We start from the raw sequence: 17,551 nt of genomic DNA, 5'->3' as shown, positions 1-17,551 counted from the left end.
AATACTTTTCCTCATTATTCTGAAAATCTTCTGCAATTTGTTAAAAATATTTACAAAACCATTTTAATTTAGATAAATGTAATCAATTTGACTGAATAAAGAATAAATCCATGCAAAACTGTGAAACTTTATCCGATTAGTTTTTAATAATTGTGAAGATTATGATTCACAAATGGATATAAAAGCAGATTTTTAGGACAAAAGTGTGGATAAAGAATGTTTTATTGATTTAAAAAAAAAAAAAAAAAAAGCTTTCTTTCCGAAATGTCATTTCAGATCTTTTTTTTTTTTTTCTTTTAATTAGGATAATTTTAATTAAATATATTATTTTCTGTTATTTGTTGATTGATTCCATCATTCTTAATATTTTTTTTTAATTGTTAGAATTTAAAAAAAAAAATCTTTAATGAGTTCTTTTGAGTTTAGATTTAATAAAAATATTTTTGTTCTTTCGGTTACATTTTTAAAAAATATAGATTAACTTTTTAACGATTTAGGAATATTTGTGAAGATTTTTATCTTTCATTTATATTTTTAGAATTATAATGAAATGATTAATTCCACTGTAATTTAAAAAAAAAATGCAAAACTACACAAATATTTTTAATTAATGCGACAAAAGACGGCAATATAACATGCATGTTTATCTTTATTTCCAATTTATTCATCTTTAATTTTAAAATCAGGAAAATGTTTTTCTTTTTTCTTTAAAAAAAAAAATACAAAACTTCCAGTTTGTCCCGTTAATTAAAAACATTTGTTTTGTGTTCAGTCACGAGTGCAGATAATTCCCGTTTTATGGATTTAAAATAATTGTGAAGAGTTCAGTTACTGGTTTCTAATTTTTTCAAAAAGCAGATTTATTTTTTTCCTTCTGTTATTTAAGGTAAAATATGTTGATAATTTACTTTTCATTAATTTAAATTATCACGCAAACTCGTAAATTCAGAAAATTCATTCCTGTTCCCACTTTATTCATGTTTTGCGTTATTTTATAACTTTGAAAAACTGTTTCTTTCATTCCCACAAACTCATAAATTCAGGAAATGATTTATAATTTTTAATCAAACCATGTAGTTTTTTTTAATATGTGACCTTTTGCTTCTGTTGTCGTCGTTTTTCACTCTCGCTGTTGTGTTTTCTCCTGGTACGAAGTGCCTGTGAACGGTTTCCTGTGTGTGTGTTTGGTGCTCATCCAGGATTTAGCTGGAAACTAAAACCATTGTCTGTGTGCTTCATTTTCACCTGCTGTTACTTTTAGGTGGTGGTTATATTTTTAGAATAAACTATGAGATTAATGACGTCGCGTCTCTTTATTTCCACATCGTTCACAGTCAAACTGAAGATTGACCTCTTTAATGCATTTATACTTGCTTTAGTAGTAGCTCCGTAAAGTTCTTAAATGTAAGATTTGTTTTAGGTCACGTTAGATTTAAAGGTTCTGTTATGGTCTCCTCAAGGAAAGTACAAAAAGAACAAATGGCTTGAAATAAGAAGACCAGAACATAATTAAGGACATCACACAAAGATTCATTTAAGTGTTTTTAATTAAATAAATCAAAACTCACCAAAAGTGAAAAACTAAAAGGGTCTGGAAGCTACAACTGAAACCAACAAAATGCAGGGGGAGGCAGGCCAACCCCTACAGGCCGTTGAAGCTGCTCCCCCTCCCTAAATTAGCAAACTGGGATTAAACTAAATATATAAACAAAAACATTGACTACCAGTCACTCCCAGGCCAAGCTAAAATAATAAACTAAATAAATACAACAAAAATGAAGCGTGTGCCCAGCCCTGCATCCTCTCCAGTCTGTCTCAGCTCCTCTCACAGAATGAAGTGCAGGCCTTAAATACTAGCAGACTCCCTCCTGCAGCCAATCAAGCAGGTGCTCTTGATGAGGTACCTGCTCAAAGAGAAAAGATTTAGGGGAGAATGTCATGGCCCCACGCAACAGGTTCATTGTTTTGAAAACAAGGAGAAACAGCGACCTCTGGTGGCAGAATGTCACTGCAGCAGGCCTCCAAAACAAAAAGACCCTTAAAACGAGTTCAATTGTGATGAAACACAGTTAAACTGAGTTTAAAATAAAATAAAGAATAAAAAAAATGTGAAAAACACCCAAACGACAGAAGTAAAGCTATAGTAAGGCATAAACATGGAAAAAAATTTACTTTAAAAAAAACGGGGTTTTTTTTAGATAAGAATATCATAAGACACTTAAAACTAGTTCAAATATGATGAGCACACTTAAACTGGTGTGATAATTCAATAAGGCATGAAAAATTTGAAAAATGTGAAAAACACCCAAACTTCAGAGGTAAGGCTAAAATAAGGCATAAAAATTAAAATTAAAATTGAATTTTGAAATGATTTTATTTTCTGAGATAAGACTATCATAAGACCCTTAAAACTAGTTCAAATATGATGAGCACACTTAAAATGTTTAAAATGCAGTAAGGCATGAAAAATGTGAAAACACATTTCCGAGGTAAGGCTACACACACACAAACACACGTTTTTTGAACAGATTGATTTTTTATTGATTTGGTGAGATGGGTTAATAAAGTGCATTATTAATCAGCTTTTATCATCAGAGAAATCATTTTACCATTTTTTTCATCATAAAGACAGATTCAGATTTGAATAATTGATTGTTGTGGAAAATGTTGGGCTCAGCGCCGACTACTCGTCCTCGTCCTGCTTCTTCACTAAAGCTTCTCCAAACAGAGCCGTGGTTTTCTGACCCACCGGGTTGTACAAGAATGACTCAATCTCGCCGCCGCCATTCCGGGTTTTCTGGAAGTGAATTTCCAAAAGGTCCTGCAGGGTTTCATGCTCCATGATGGTGGGGATTCCCGTTAGCAGCACCGTCCGAGGACACGGCGTCGTCTTCGTCTGGGGAACGAAAAGTCAACGTCACACATCAGAAAAAAAAAAGAAAAAAAACAGTTCAGACCAGGAAGAACTTTATTTTATTTATTTTATTTATTTTATTTATTTAGGACAATAGAACAAACACCCAAAAAATAAGAGGTAAGGTTATACTAAGACATGCAAATGGAAAATGGTTTTGTTTTTCTAAACATTTTCTATTGTCTATATTTTTTATCAAAATAAAAAAAAAAAAAAAAAGAAAGTTTCCAGAAACAGCTCCTAGTCTGATTTAGTGCACCTTACATTAGCATTATCAATAAAGCAAGGCATGAAAATGGGAAGAAAAACGTCTAAGGTAGGAATTTAGTTCATAAAAACTAGTGGAAATACGGTAAACACACTAAAAAAAGGTTGGGATGCATTAAATTCGTGGAATTCTGACAAACATCAACAAATCTGAGGTAAGGCTATAATAGTAAAATATAAAAATGGAAAATGTGTGAAAAAAAAAACCACAATAAGATTACGGTTGGGCCGCAGTGAGGCAAAAAGAAAAAAGTGATCTAGGGTTCGTTCGCATCAATGACTTTTTATTTTGATACTTCCGGTGAATTTGCATATTAGCTAAATATTTAGTTTTACCTGTGACATTTAGATTAAACATTTAGATTTAATATTTAATATTTAACATTTAGATTTAGATTTAATATTTAATATTTAACATTTAGATTTAGATTTAACATTTAAAATTTAAATTTAACATTTAACATATTCAACATTTAAAATTTAGATTTGGATTTAACATTTAGATTCAACATTAATATTTAAGATTTAAATTTAGATTTAACATTTAGATTTAGATTTAACATTTAACATATTGTTTTAGATCTAACATTTAACATTTAGTTTTAACATTTAGATTCAACTTCAACATTTAACATTGTTATAACATTTAACATTTAGCCTTTAAATGTAACATTTAAATGTAACATTTAGATTTAATATTGGCATTTAATTTTTACGGGGAAAAAAAAATCACAAATTTCACAAGTTTTGTTGTAAATCTGGTCAAATACATACATTTTTTAAAAGTAGTTTGTTGCTAAAAGTTCATTTTACCACACGCAACTTTACAATTGTTGCCCCGTTGGTTTTTTGTGTGTGTTAGCATGGTTTAGCATTAGCATTCCTCAGTGTGTCGTCCTCACCTTGAAGTGTGTGATCTGTCCTTTGAGGAACGTGGTCACTCTCACTCTGTGCTTCTTCTTGTTGGTCAGCATGACATGGTGGTGCTCCTTTTCTGTCAAACCTTTGGCCACTGCACAAATGAAAGGTCATTAGTGATCAGCACGCACGCACGCACACGCTCTGATGATCTCACCGTCTTCGCTCACAAACGTGATGACGACCGTCCCAGAGTCCGGCAACAGCTCACACTCCTCCACCTCACCACCACCATTTCTGCTCTTAGAGAAGTGGATCTCCAGTTTACTCAGCAGGACGTCCATGTCCACGTCCATGTTGGGAAGGTCGGAGATTAAAATCCTCCGAGGACAAACCTTGGTGTCGATCTGACGGTCGGAGAAGGAAGGGAAGAGGCAGCGTTGGGGTCAATTACATCTTCAATTATCCATGTTCAATTACAACTCAATCAGTGGCCTTCATTTTTTCCAATTTACAATTATTATTTTGCTCTGAAAGTCAATTACAATTATGTTCTCAATTACTAAAGTTCAATTATAATTCATTACAACTACTACACCTTTAATAAATAACCCCATAAAACATTGTGTTAGCTACCTGTTAGCATCTCTAATGCTAACAGGTCCTAAATCAACTGTAAAATACACTAAAAACAAATATCTATCATCTAATTTATTTCCTATCTATTCGTTACATTGTTAGGCTTAGTAATCAATGAAAATATAGGTTTTAATATTTATGGTGTGGGCGTCTGAGCCTTTGTTGTGTCAGCATATCCCTACATTTATTTTTTTTAAATGGTAAAATGTGGGAAAACTTGCCATGAAGCATATTCTAATAATAATTAACTACATACATGTAGAACTGTACATAGAACTGTAACATGGTTCCCAAGTTTTGCGTTAAATTATAATCGACAACTTTTAAGTCCATTATCTAATGTCAACTTGTCAATTACAATTTAATTACAATTATGACAGCAGCAGATTTTTAAAATTACAATTATAATTATACTACAATAGTAATGAATTATCAATTACGTGATTACAATCATAATTGACCTCAACCCTGTGATTAGATGTTAATGTTCAATTATCATCATGAAACAATATAGATTTAAATACATTAGTTATGACCTTATTGTTACATTTTCTTTCCATTAATTTGTACTCGCCTATTAATACAAGTGACATACGAGTGAAGCAGGATATTTTGAATGAAATGTATCAAAGCTTCAGGAAAAGTGACTAATATAATTTCCCTTTTTGAACCATTCAGAGATAAAGATTGACATTGTTTTTAAAAGTATTGACGGGACCTCTGTTGGTCTCTGTGGTTTTTCTTACCTCTACCAAACTGGGCAGCACCAGATGAACTGGTTGAGCCTCCACAACGATGCTAACGTCTGCCGACAGCTCCACTTGGTGTTGCTTCAGATCCAGGATCTTCTTCGCCACTGAAAGCACCACAGAGACCTTTTTCATGTCTTTAAAACACAAAGTTCTGTGTTTTTCTGTTTTAGTAACTTTAAAAAAAACAACAAATACTTGACACGGAAAAAAAGAGATAAAATGAAAATAGCAAATAAAACTTTATAAAAGCAATTAATAACATTAACCTAGCATTAGCGATAGCCTAACATTAATATTAAGCTAGCATTAACATTAGCCTAGCAATAGGATTAACCTAGCATTAGCATTAGCCTAGCATTAACCTAGCTTTAGCATTAATCTAGCATTAGTATTAGCCTAGCAACAGCATGAACCTAGCACTAGCATTAGCCTAGCACGAGCATTAGTCCAGCAATCGCATTAATCTAACATTAGCATGAGCCTAGCAATCTCAATAATCTAACATTAGCATTAACCTAGCAATAGCATCATTCATTAGAAACACTTTTTCTCCAAACAAATTGCAAGTTAAATTACATATATTACATATTTAAAATGTTTTCATTTTTAATCAATTTCAAAATTTAAATCCTCAAAAGAATTTCTACATCTTTCAAAAAGTTGTCAATTGTTTTTTTATTTCCAAAAAATCAAACTCATTGTTTTTAAACGTAATATGGTAAACTACTGTAGGTAATAATAAAACTAAATACAATGAAATCATATTAAATATTTATTTTTCTAAATAAAAAAACAACAAATAATTGACAAGGAAAAAAAAGAGATAAAATGAAAATAGCAAATAAAACTTTATAAAAGCAATAAAACACTAAAGAAATAAGTAAATACCATTTTAAACAAAATTAGTTTAAAGAAAGCAATAGAATAAGTTAAAATTAAATAAGAACTAAAATAAAATAACCCTAAAAATTATTTTAAAAGCTATACATATTTAAATCAAACTAAATAATGTTAAAGTGATTTAAAAAAAAAAAAAGAAAGCTTAGAAAAGAAAAAGAGATAACGTCAAAATAGCAAATAAAACTTAGCATTATGTAGCATTATTATTAATTAGCATTTTCATTAGCACAAATTCTAATTAGCATTAGGTAGCATTGACATAGCATTAACATCAATCGAGCATTAGTATTAGCCTAGCAATAGCATTAATCTAGCACTAGCTTTAGCCTAACAATAACATTAACCTACCATTAACATTACCCTAGCATTAGCACTAACCTAGCATTAGCATTAGTCTAGCAATCATATTCATCTAACAATAGCATTAGCCTAGCAATCGCATTAATCTAGCATTAGCATTAACCTAGTATTAGCCTAGCAATAGCATTAACCAAGCATTAGTATTAGCCTAGCAATAAAATTAACCTAGCACTAGCATTAGCCTAATAATAACATTAACCTAGCATTAGCCTAACATTAATATTAAGCTAGCATTAGTATTATCCTACCATTAGCATTAGCCTAGCATTAACATTAAGCTAGCTTTAGCATTAATATAGCATTAGTATTAGCCTAGCAATAGCATGAAGATAGCAGTAGCATTAGCCTAATAATAGCACGAACCTAGCATGAGCATTAGCCTAGCAATAGCATCATTGTAACATTAGCATTAACCTAGCAATAGCATCATTGTAACATTAGCATTAACCTAGCATTAGCATTCTGTAAACACTTATAAGCGACTCACCCACTTCCTCCTCAAACCTGACCAGGGCGGTCCCTCCGTCCATCGGGTAACAAACATGTGACTTCATCTCAAACGGCTGGGAGTCCTTTGGGTTTCCTGTGGAGCCGGTGAACGAGAGCTTCCTCTCAGGAACGGCTGAAAACACCTGAAACATCAGCAAACATCAGCAGACGGACAGACGGCGACTGACGGTGTGTCTGTGTGTGCGTGTGTGTGCGCACGGCGTTCTGCTCAGCCAATGACAGGCTGTGTTCGTCCTCCACCATCAGAGCCGCCTCCACGTGTTGGATCTCCTTCATCAGACTGAGCTCCTCCTCCTTCAGGGCCTCCAGCTTCACCTGCCACACACACAGTTTATGTGAAGCTCCGCCCGCTCAGTGACAGACTCCGTGTTGTTGAGTATTGACTAGTTTGCTAAAGCCAACATGAAGCCTTCCTAAGAGCTGCTCTGTCCCATATGAGGTGGGAAAGGATGTTTTAAATCACGTGTGTCAAACTCATGGCCCGGGGGCCAAATCTGGCCCTTTGGAGAATCTAATTCGGCCCACAGAAGAGGGTAAAAATGACAGTAAAAACATGAATCATTGTGTAAATGAAAGTCAACAATATTTGCAGAGACTCACAGTTTTCCCGGTGCTAATGTTGCATGATTGGAGTTATTTTTAATGTTAAACTGTTGAAAAAAAACTCAAAATTCTTACAAAACCTTCAATTTTCCAAAAGTCATAATTATGAGATACAAACTGAACATTTGCAGCAGTCTGCTGATGACTGAGTGTTACCACTGTTAATTACACTTTGAGTAATAATTCATTCAAAACACATATTTTGGCTGTTTATTCAGGTCTTAGAATTCAACGCATTCATACAGTATATGCAGAAAAAAGATAATAAAGCAATGACATCACTGTTTTTTTAAATCCAAAACTAGTCCAAATTTTGTGACGGCATGAAACTTATAAAACCAGGAAAAATCCACAATTTAGCCGCGTCATTGTTTAAGCCGCAGGGTTCAAAGCGTGCAAAAAAAGTAGCGGCTTATAGTCTGTAAATTATGGTATATCCAGATCAGATTGATCCGATCCAATGTTGCTTTGAAAAATCATCTAAAAAGTTAAATAGATTACGTGATCATGGATAGCAAAAAAAAAAAAAAGGAATTACCAAATCCGGATCAATTTTATCCAGATTACTGTACACCTTTTGAAAGACCGGACCAGATACAAATATAAAAGGATTCAAAGTGAGAGATCAAAGCCCACACACCGTTTCCTGGTCCAGCTGCTGCTCGTAGCTGAGCTCGTCCTCCTTCATCCTCTCCTTCATCCGATCAAGTCGCTCCTTGAACTGGGCGGTGAACTCCCGTTGGGTGTCTCTGAGGGTGGAGAGTTCTTTCTGCTCCTCCAGCAGATGTTCATGTTGCTTCTGTAGAAAGTAACGCATCACAATAAACTATTATATCACCACTGAACATCCAGATGTTTACAGCCTGGACAGAACCACTGTTTAACATTTCAAAGTTACAAACTGTGCACCGGAGAACATGCAAACTCCACACACAAAGGACCCAAGTGGGACCCTGTTGCTGTGTATAATAATAATAATAATAATAATAATAATAATAATAATTCATTCCTTAATCTGTCTCCTCTGAATACTTTACACATTTTTTTAAAATTATTTTATAAATTATCTTTCATTTTCTTTTCTAATCCCTTAAAATATTAGTATGTTTATTTTACTTATTCATTGATTAAATACATTATTTTATTTATTAATTATTAATTCATTTTATTTCATTATTCATTTATTTTACTTATTCATTTATTTTATTAAATAATTCATTTTATTATATTTAATCTATTTTATTATTAATTTATTTATTCATTTTATTATATTTAATCTATTTTATTATGCAACATTCATTAATTTATTTATTATTCATTTATTTAATATTTCTTTATTGCTCTGCACATGGAGAACAAAAAGTTAACGGGAGTGGAATTTTCTAAACATTTTCTCTTGTAAATATTTTTAATTTGGAAAAAAATTGTTTTCCTCAAACGTAAATACATGGTTAGATAAATACAGCACGTAGATATTTATTGGCTAGAAGTACAGTGATAGGTAGAGCATCAATAATATCTTATTTAACGCATCTAAATAATTTTAAAACTCAATCTATTCATTTATGTGTCGTATAAATTTGTTTAACTAAATATTGCCAGTGGAAATTGTTCCTAAAGTGTATTTTGCATTGACTGGATGAAAAAAAGAGAAAAAAATTCCCAGACCGTGCACTTCATTTTTTTACCCTTGGACGGTAATAGTTGGAGACCTTTGATTTAACGCTTCTGTGACCGTATTTTTTGTTTGCAGCAGCTTTTTTTTTTTTTTTTTTTTAACGTACCTTGTAGCTGTTGATTGCGTCTTCGATTTCAGCTAAAGAATTTCCGACCAAAGATGGAATCACTAGAGAGAAATCCTGAAACATGTATAAATGTCATGTTTTACAAAATAAAGCTCCAACATACAGTTTAATAATACCTGTTAAGAGGATAAATAACTCAAATACCTCGTCTGACATAGTGGAAGACAATAATCTGTAATAAAAAGAAAAACAAAAAGATCATTTATTTTGTTTCATTAGAAAATATCTGCTGGGACACTTTCGAGTTCAGCTCGACGTAAAACCTTCAATAAACACCAGTGAACTCATCTGAAACACTGAAAACTAACATTAAAGTCACCGTTTCACGTCACAGTGCGTAAAAAGTTCATTTTTTAGGCTTTAATCAAACAAATAAGCCGTTTTTATTCGTTAAATTCAACATCGGACTCACCCCGTGTTTACCAGCGCAGAGTAGAGCTTTCGCTTTCACTTTGAACCCAGGAGTCCCTGAACGCATCACGGCCGAGAGCAAACAGGATGCGTTCAAAGACACTCAGACACGAAATTTTTCGCATAAAACAAACTTTATTGAATTTATTCTGAAGCGTTATTTTTATTATTTTGTGACTTTAAATTCATTCTTTGATTAGATTTTACTTTATTTGTAATTTTCTCTGATTGTGTTGCATTTTGTGTAGACCAGGCATGGAAAACTGGCGGCCTGGGGACCATATGTGGCCCTTGGCCTAATGTTATCAGGCCCCCAAAATAAATGCAAAAATGTACTCCAAAAACACACACACAAAAAAAGAAAAATATACAAAATGGCTCCAAAAACATACAAAACAAGAGAAAATTATACAAAATGACTTTACAAATTCACTTGTTTCCTGTATTAATGATCATATTGGTCATTATTGTAATTGCTGACATGAATGTTGAAAACATGGTTATATTACTTAATAAATTTAAAACGTAAATTTTAACAGAAATGTGAAATATTTTTATTTAATCATTTAACACAAAAATGAGTCAATAATAGAATCATTTATTGATTCTAATAATTTTGTATTGATTTGGTTCCATGTTTACTTCAGTAAGAAATGATGTATTGTTTGTTTTCACCTGTTAAGGTATTGGATTGTTTAATATTGGATCAGTGTTTCCTGTTAATCCTCAAATAACGTCAGATATTCCAAAGATGCTTTTGTTTTTTTACGCTTGTGAAATTACTTGATTTTTGCTTGTACACTATTATATGATTTACATGTTTCTCTTTAACCTTCAAAACATTTCTTTTCCTTGTCCCACTTCACTTTCTTCTAATCTCTATTCACTCAAACACCATAAAATTCAAGATATCTGTAAATGGAATTATGACTGATTAAAATTACATTTACATTATGGATATCTCAAAAATGAAAATACGCTCATCAATAAAATATCTATAATTTACTTTTTGGATATCTGAAATGACAGCATAGATATCTGATTATAAACCTCACACACACTAGTCAAAGTGACATAAATAACTGATAATAAAACTACAAGTCATAATTTTATTGTGGATATTCTATTTGCCTAGGCAAAATCTACTTTGTTAATTCCAGAGTCAGTTTTATATTAAGATTGCATACATCTCTATTCAACCAATTCTAGTCCACAGGTGATTCATAAGGGGGCGGAGCCAACATTTTTCACCTGATCTATTCTTCATTTAATTTTACTTTGAAAGTCTTCAGAACTAGTTTGACACGTGAGTCGTGTTGAGTCCCTGCGTCAGTAATGTTGTGCACCAACTAAACAAACAAATGGACCAAAGGAGGCGGAGTCATTTTTAAACATTTATTTGTGAAACCAGGTGACTTTAGAATCTGAGCTTCTGGAAGAACCACTTGTTTTTCCCCGTCTTGTACCTGCAACACAAAAACAAACACATTAAACACGTGAAAACACTGCAGGGAAACGTTAGGAGTGAAAAGACTACGTTAACTTTCAAAGATCAGCGTCGTGTAGGGAAAGTAAAAGCATCCAATCAACTCTTTAGATTTAGTGAATTATAGATCACTGTTAAACAGTCAGTTAGCATTAATGTGACGTTAACCATAACACACTTTTGGAAAACATGTACTTAATGTTGGTTTACGTGTGTGTGCGTAGTTCACTAGTACCAATAATTCAGGGAAAAGCAAATACCCATCTTGTGTACATCATATCTGTTTTTATTTTCTATATTTTTCTGTAGTTTTGTGTTTTTCTCAAGTCATTTTGTGCTTTCATCTTGGTTTTTTTTTTTGCATTTTAGTTTTCATAGTGTTTTTTGGAGGCATTTTGTATATATTTATATCATTGTGTATTTTGGTTTGGGAATAATTTTTGTATTTTGATTGTCATAACGTGCTTTTGAATTCATTTTGGATGTTTTTATTGTCATTTGTTGTGTGTATTTTTTGCTGTTATAACTTGTACTTTTGTATTAATTGAGAGTTTGTCATTTTTTTCCCATAATTCTTCAATACGGACCTTCTCACCTTCAAAAAACACCTCAAAACCCACTTATTCAGACTGCTTTTAATGTGTCGCCATTTTATTTTGCATTCTGTTTTTACTTATTTCTATGCCTCTGTATTTTTACTCATTGTTTTACGCACTGCGTCTTTATCCCTGTAAAGCGTCTTTGAGCACTGTAAAAGTGCTACACAAATAAAATGTATTATTAATTGTCCATGATGAAAATAAAGGATTCTTATTCCCTTTATTCCTTTATGGAAAGATGAAGATTTGTTATGTTTTTATCAGAAGGTGCCAAAACTTTTTAATTAATTTATTCACAGCAGCAGCAACTTATCAATGAGAAAACCAGAACACTTTGTCGAGTTCACGACAAGTATTTTCTTCTTTGACTTTTTAAAGTTGCTCAAATGTGTGAAACTAACCTCAGTTTTAGAACAAAGAGAATCGTTCACTTTGGTATAAAGGCATGAAATTGAACAGATACTCTCTAAGGGCCACTATTTTCAGAAAAAAAGCGTTGGTCACTCAAAAAATCAATATGACAGCCATTTTTCAAGATGGCCACCATTGCTATTCAAAGGTTATTATATGACCAAAAAATGCTCATATCTGGTCAAACGAGGAGTCAGCGGAAAGGTCTGGTTCTCCCGAGTCCGACAGTGGGTTGTTTTTGTCTAGCGGCCAAATAGCCCCCGCAGAAGTTTGGTGTTTTCCTGCACCAGCGGTAACCTCGGTCAATGGGTGACGCTCGAGTGTTTCGCCTATAGCAGGCATAGTTCTAACTCTGTATATAATAACCATTGAATAGCCATCTTGAATTTTTGAGTGGCCAACGCCTTTTTTCCAAAACAGTGGCCTTTAGAGAGTATCTGTGCTAAATTTCATGCTTTTAAACCGAAGTGAACATTTTTTTTAAATAATCTGCTGCACTAAAATGTCATTAATCTGAGGGTCACATGATCAACGTTCGTCAGCATTTAGAATGACAACCAAACTGAAATTTAACACAAAAAAGAACAAGAACTTTAATCTGGAATTTAGAGTAATTTGTTTTGCTGTTTAGTGTGTTTTTTGTTGTAGTTTTTCACGTTTGTTACTTTAGCATTTTTTTATTGTCCGTTTCTAAAATTTAAGTGGTATTTTCTTTGTTTTGTTTATTTTTCTGCATTTTTGTAGGTTTTTTGGATTCATTTTGTGCATTTAATTTGGGAGCCGCACACAATGAACTCAGAGAATGTAACCATTGTTTTCTGGACTGGGAGTCAGGGCGTTCTTTAATGATGGCGCTGCTGGTTGAGAAACAGTTTTAATTAGAAGTTGATAAAAACAGAACCGACCTCTCCTCAAACTTGATCTTAGCTTCACGCCGTGCTTTGCGTTTGAGGGCGGGGTCTCTGAAGACGTCCTTGTTGACCACGGTTTTGTCCAGAGGAATGTCCACAGAGTATCTGATGGAAAAGAAGCACACAGAATTCAGACATCAACAGTGGATATGTGGAAGTGTTCTGTGATTGGTTAACAGCTTTAGGCCGAGTGGTTCCGTAGATTTCTCTGCTGCTCATGTTGGATTTTCCTAAAGTGACTCGACTTTATCACTTACAGACGTCAAACAGTTTTAAACTGCTTTGTTATTCTCATAATTTGACTTCCATATTTATGCAACATGTCTACATAATAAACATTAGAGGGGAGAGTTTAAAACGTGACTAATAATTGTTCAGTGTGTATGGGTAAAATTGATCATTAGGGGCACATTTGGGATGTTGAAAAACTTGAAATTAAAGGTAACAGTAGCTAGCTTAATGTTGTATGTTAGCAGTGCTGATTCTTCCTAATGTTTGGGGTTAATGATGAAGGTCTTTCCACTCCGTTACCTTAACGGAGTTGAAAACAGCCATCACACATTAATATTTATAGTCCTTCATTGCATTTTCAAAAATTGTCTTCAAAAAGTTGTTTTTGGGTTTCCAAAAACAACCGTTTGGATACGGTTGATGATAAAGTGGAAAGGAAAAGTGCTGAAAATTGTCAATGGAATGCATTAAAAAAACAAAAAAAAAACTATCAGAACTAGAAAGACAGGATGTTTCTGCTTTATTGAGCAATACACCCTTAATATTTCAGTTAGTACGTTTTTTTTAATGAAAATAATATGATAAAAAGTATCGGACCCAGTGTCACGGTTTGGGTTTACCTCCGTACTGAGATTCTCTTACAATCTCTGTGCTGAATTAACCATAGAGAGATTGCTTTACTGATTTAAAAAAAAAATAAATATTTAAAACATCACATCAGTCGACCATCGATAAAAAAATCAACCAATGATGTAAAAAAATATATGACTACAACAGCTTATTATTGTAATGTTACATTAGGTTAACTGTTATTTATTGCAATGTATAATATAATCATGTTTCTTTGGAAAATAAATGACCCTTCATCATGAAGAACCTGTCTATCCTTCCTTTGTGCTGTTGGAACATCTCCTGCCTCGTATATTGAGCAGTTGTACATTTTTCCACATGAAAAAGAGCCATTCAGCACTCGTCAAATAACATTAGCTTTGAAATTTAATTTTCAATCTCAGCACGGCAAGTAGCAAAAATTCATTTTTCGGTAGTGCGCATGCTCAATCAATCTCAGTACGAGGTAAACTCAGACCATGACACCGGACTTTTCCACTAAATGTTTCTTTAATGAAATTTTTGCCTATTCACAATTTTTTAAACCTTTTTTCAATTAAAATTCACATTTACAGTGGCTTAAGCACATTTAATGCCAATCAGATTTTATTGTGAAATAGAAAAAAAAACCGACACACTTATCAAATGTAGGGCTACAAATAGATATTAAAACTCACAATAAGACTAGAAAAAGTACATTTGTTCTTCTTGACGTCATACATTTATATGTTTAGGAGCAGTGTTGTGTATTTAAATAAATAAAGGCTTGTGCGTGAGTGAAATCAGTGTAAACACAGACCTGGTGGGCATCAGGTGGTTGTAGTTGAACACCTTCACGAAGGCCTTGATCTTGGATCTCTTGGCGATCTTCTTCTTGCCCATCGTTGTGGTCACCTTACGAGGATAGCGGTCGATGCCGGCGACCAGGGCGTGGCTGTAAGGACGGTCTGTGGTGCCGTCATCAATGTTCTGCAAAACACACACACACAGATCGTGGTTAAATATTAAATGGTTTCAGTCACAGAATTCACACTAAAAAGGATGGGGGGGAAAAAAATACACAGGAAAAAAATGCAAGTTATTCACAGCTCGACCATTCGAACTGTTGAACTTGGATCCGATGAAAACAAAGAACATTAACATGCCCTGAAATATATAAATATAAAAAGAGAAAAAAACAAAAAATATAGACAAAAGGACGACGACAGAAATTATTTCACAAAAAAAAAAGAACCAAAAATACACAAAATGACTCAATCATCTGAAATTACAGAAACAGACAAAAGAATAAAAATACACAAATCTAACCAAAAAACACATGAAAATTAAAAATCCAAAACAACAAAATGACTCAAACATACTGTAAAACACACAAGACAACAAAAATACTAGAAACACACAAAAACAGAAAGCAATAGATTAACCAAAAATTATACAGTAACTAAAAATACACAAACAAATATTTACAAAACCACACGAGACAACTCCAAAAGTAACAAAAAAAAATTCTATAAAACCACACAAAAATGACTAAAAACAAACGCACACAAACCCTTTGTTATTTCCTGTATTAAGGATGTGATTAGTCATGATTCTAAATGTCTATGTGACCCTCGGACTAAAATACAAACATATGCCCACTTGGTGAACGAGTTGACCTGGTGAACATTCTATATATCAGCTCTATATAAAATGTATAATATCGCTGCCTTAAAGCCATCATCCAGTATTACATTAATTTTAACCACAATTATGTAGAAACATAATTTTAATATTATTTTTACGTAAAAATTCTGCAGAAACCACTCAGAAGATGACATCACTAATCAAACTACAACACCAATGGTATGAGCATTCAATGTAACCAAAATGATCTGATGACATTCCACCAAGTACGAGAAAGCAGATGTTTTTCTACAGATGTGTAATATCCACATTGAATTAAAACCATTTCTTTGCTTTAACGGTATTAGTTTGTTGGTTTGTTTACATTAAATGTTAGATCTCTACATATTCTGCGTCATCTCATTCAAACTGTTTTATCTAGTAGGAGAAAAACCTCAAAATGAAGATGACTTCCTGATATTTAGATGATTTTATTTGATATTTTATTAAAAGTCTGCTTGTAAAACTTTACTTGAGTCGGTTACCTTGACGATGACAGCTTTACGTCCGGCGTAGCGTCCAGCCAGGACCATCACCACCTTCCCAGGCTTCATAAACTTCCCCATGTCTGCAATAATAAAACACACACCGTTCATTTTCTCAGCATGGACATAAATACTGAACCTACAAACTGCTTAGTACATGTTAGCTTCGTCTCTGTAACAGACAGACTAATGTTAGCATTAGCAAATGCTAGCCAATACTACTCTAATAGAAACTTCGTTTTAAATGTAATCAGCTCACTTGAACATTAACAACTTTGTTGGTTTCAACCACCGCTTCGTAGCAGAAACACGGAGCTGCCATGTTGGATGCACGGAGCCGCCACCAACATTAGCTCACTTATCTATCTTTATTACACATTTAGCAACAAAATATCGCCATGATTGTGTTAAACTGGATGTTTGAAACAAATATGGAGTGATAAAGTGAACATTAGAGGTTGGATTAGATGAGATGAAGGAGGATTGAATCAAGGAGTGACCTACTGTTGCTGTTCAGCCGCCACCGCTGAAAAAGAAAGGAAGTGCGTCGCTTCCCTGTTAACTTTGACCCCAGGATTGAGGACGTCACTTCCGTTGCGCGTTTTATTTTCTTAAAACAATTTTTCTCATAAGGAAGGAAAATGATAATTGCAACCGACATTTAACTCCTAATTTAGAAAAGAATACGCTTTGTACAATGAGGAAGAGTCTTTCACTTTATTTAAAAGATAATTTGTATCGTTTAATACTTTCCCAAAGCCATAAAATTTAGCTCTGTGAACGGATAAAAAAGAACTGGTGTTTATAATAAGAGTTATTATTGTTGATCATCCATATAGCTATTTTAGAAACAGAATTATAGTTTTCTAAAGTGAACCCCAAACATACAGACCATAAATGATAAAAGGGCAAATGTGGGCCACTGGTACTACAAAATGATTAAAAAAAATAAATCACAAGATGAAAAAAAAATACACATATGGAATTCAGGAATACACAAAAGGACAAAAAAAATTACACAAAATGACTCCAACTAAACATCCTAATGACAGAGAAACTCACAAAATTTTTTTACAAAAATAAACACCAAAAACATACAGATTTACGCAACATTACAAAAATACACATAAGGACA

At 33.1% G+C, this 17,551-nt stretch overlaps 2 protein-coding genes across 2 annotated transcripts; both read right to left on the bottom strand.

The window, feature by feature from the left end:
• Positions 1–2,516: 2,516 nt before the first annotated feature.
• Positions 2,517–10,109, bottom strand: ifi35 (interferon-induced protein 35). The gene is made up of 10 exons (XM_028455292.1): positions 10,021–10,109; positions 9,753–9,780; positions 9,588–9,662; positions 8,444–8,602; positions 7,399–7,515; positions 7,178–7,322; positions 5,425–5,534; positions 4,257–4,446; positions 4,084–4,193; positions 2,517–2,896 (listed from the first exon to the last, which is right to left on the bottom strand). The coding sequence occupies exons 2-10, from the start codon at positions 9,762–9,764 to the stop codon at positions 2,684–2,686; spliced, it is 1,131 nt and encodes a 376-aa protein (XP_028311093.1). The 5' UTR covers positions 9,765–9,780; positions 10,021–10,109; the 3' UTR covers positions 2,517–2,683.
• A 1,291-nt stretch (positions 10,110–11,400) lies between these two features.
• On the bottom strand, positions 11,401–17,038 carry rpl27 (ribosomal protein L27). The gene is made up of 5 exons (XM_028455119.1): positions 16,921–17,038; positions 16,417–16,499; positions 15,066–15,235; positions 13,421–13,531; positions 11,401–11,485 (listed from the first exon to the last, which is right to left on the bottom strand). Exons 2-5 carry the CDS (start codon positions 16,495–16,497, stop codon positions 11,437–11,439), a joined length of 411 nt encoding a protein of 136 aa, XP_028310920.1. The 5' UTR covers positions 16,498–16,499; positions 16,921–17,038; the 3' UTR covers positions 11,401–11,436.
• Positions 17,039–17,551: the final 513 nt, after the last annotated feature.

The sequence above is a fragment of the Gouania willdenowi genome, chromosome 8, assembly GCF_900634775.1.
Source record: "Gouania willdenowi chromosome 8, fGouWil2.1, whole genome shotgun sequence".
NCBI classification, from domain to species: Eukaryota; Metazoa; Chordata; class Actinopteri; order Blenniiformes; family Gobiesocidae; genus Gouania; species Gouania willdenowi.
This window is presented reverse-complemented; position numbering and strand designations above follow the sequence as displayed.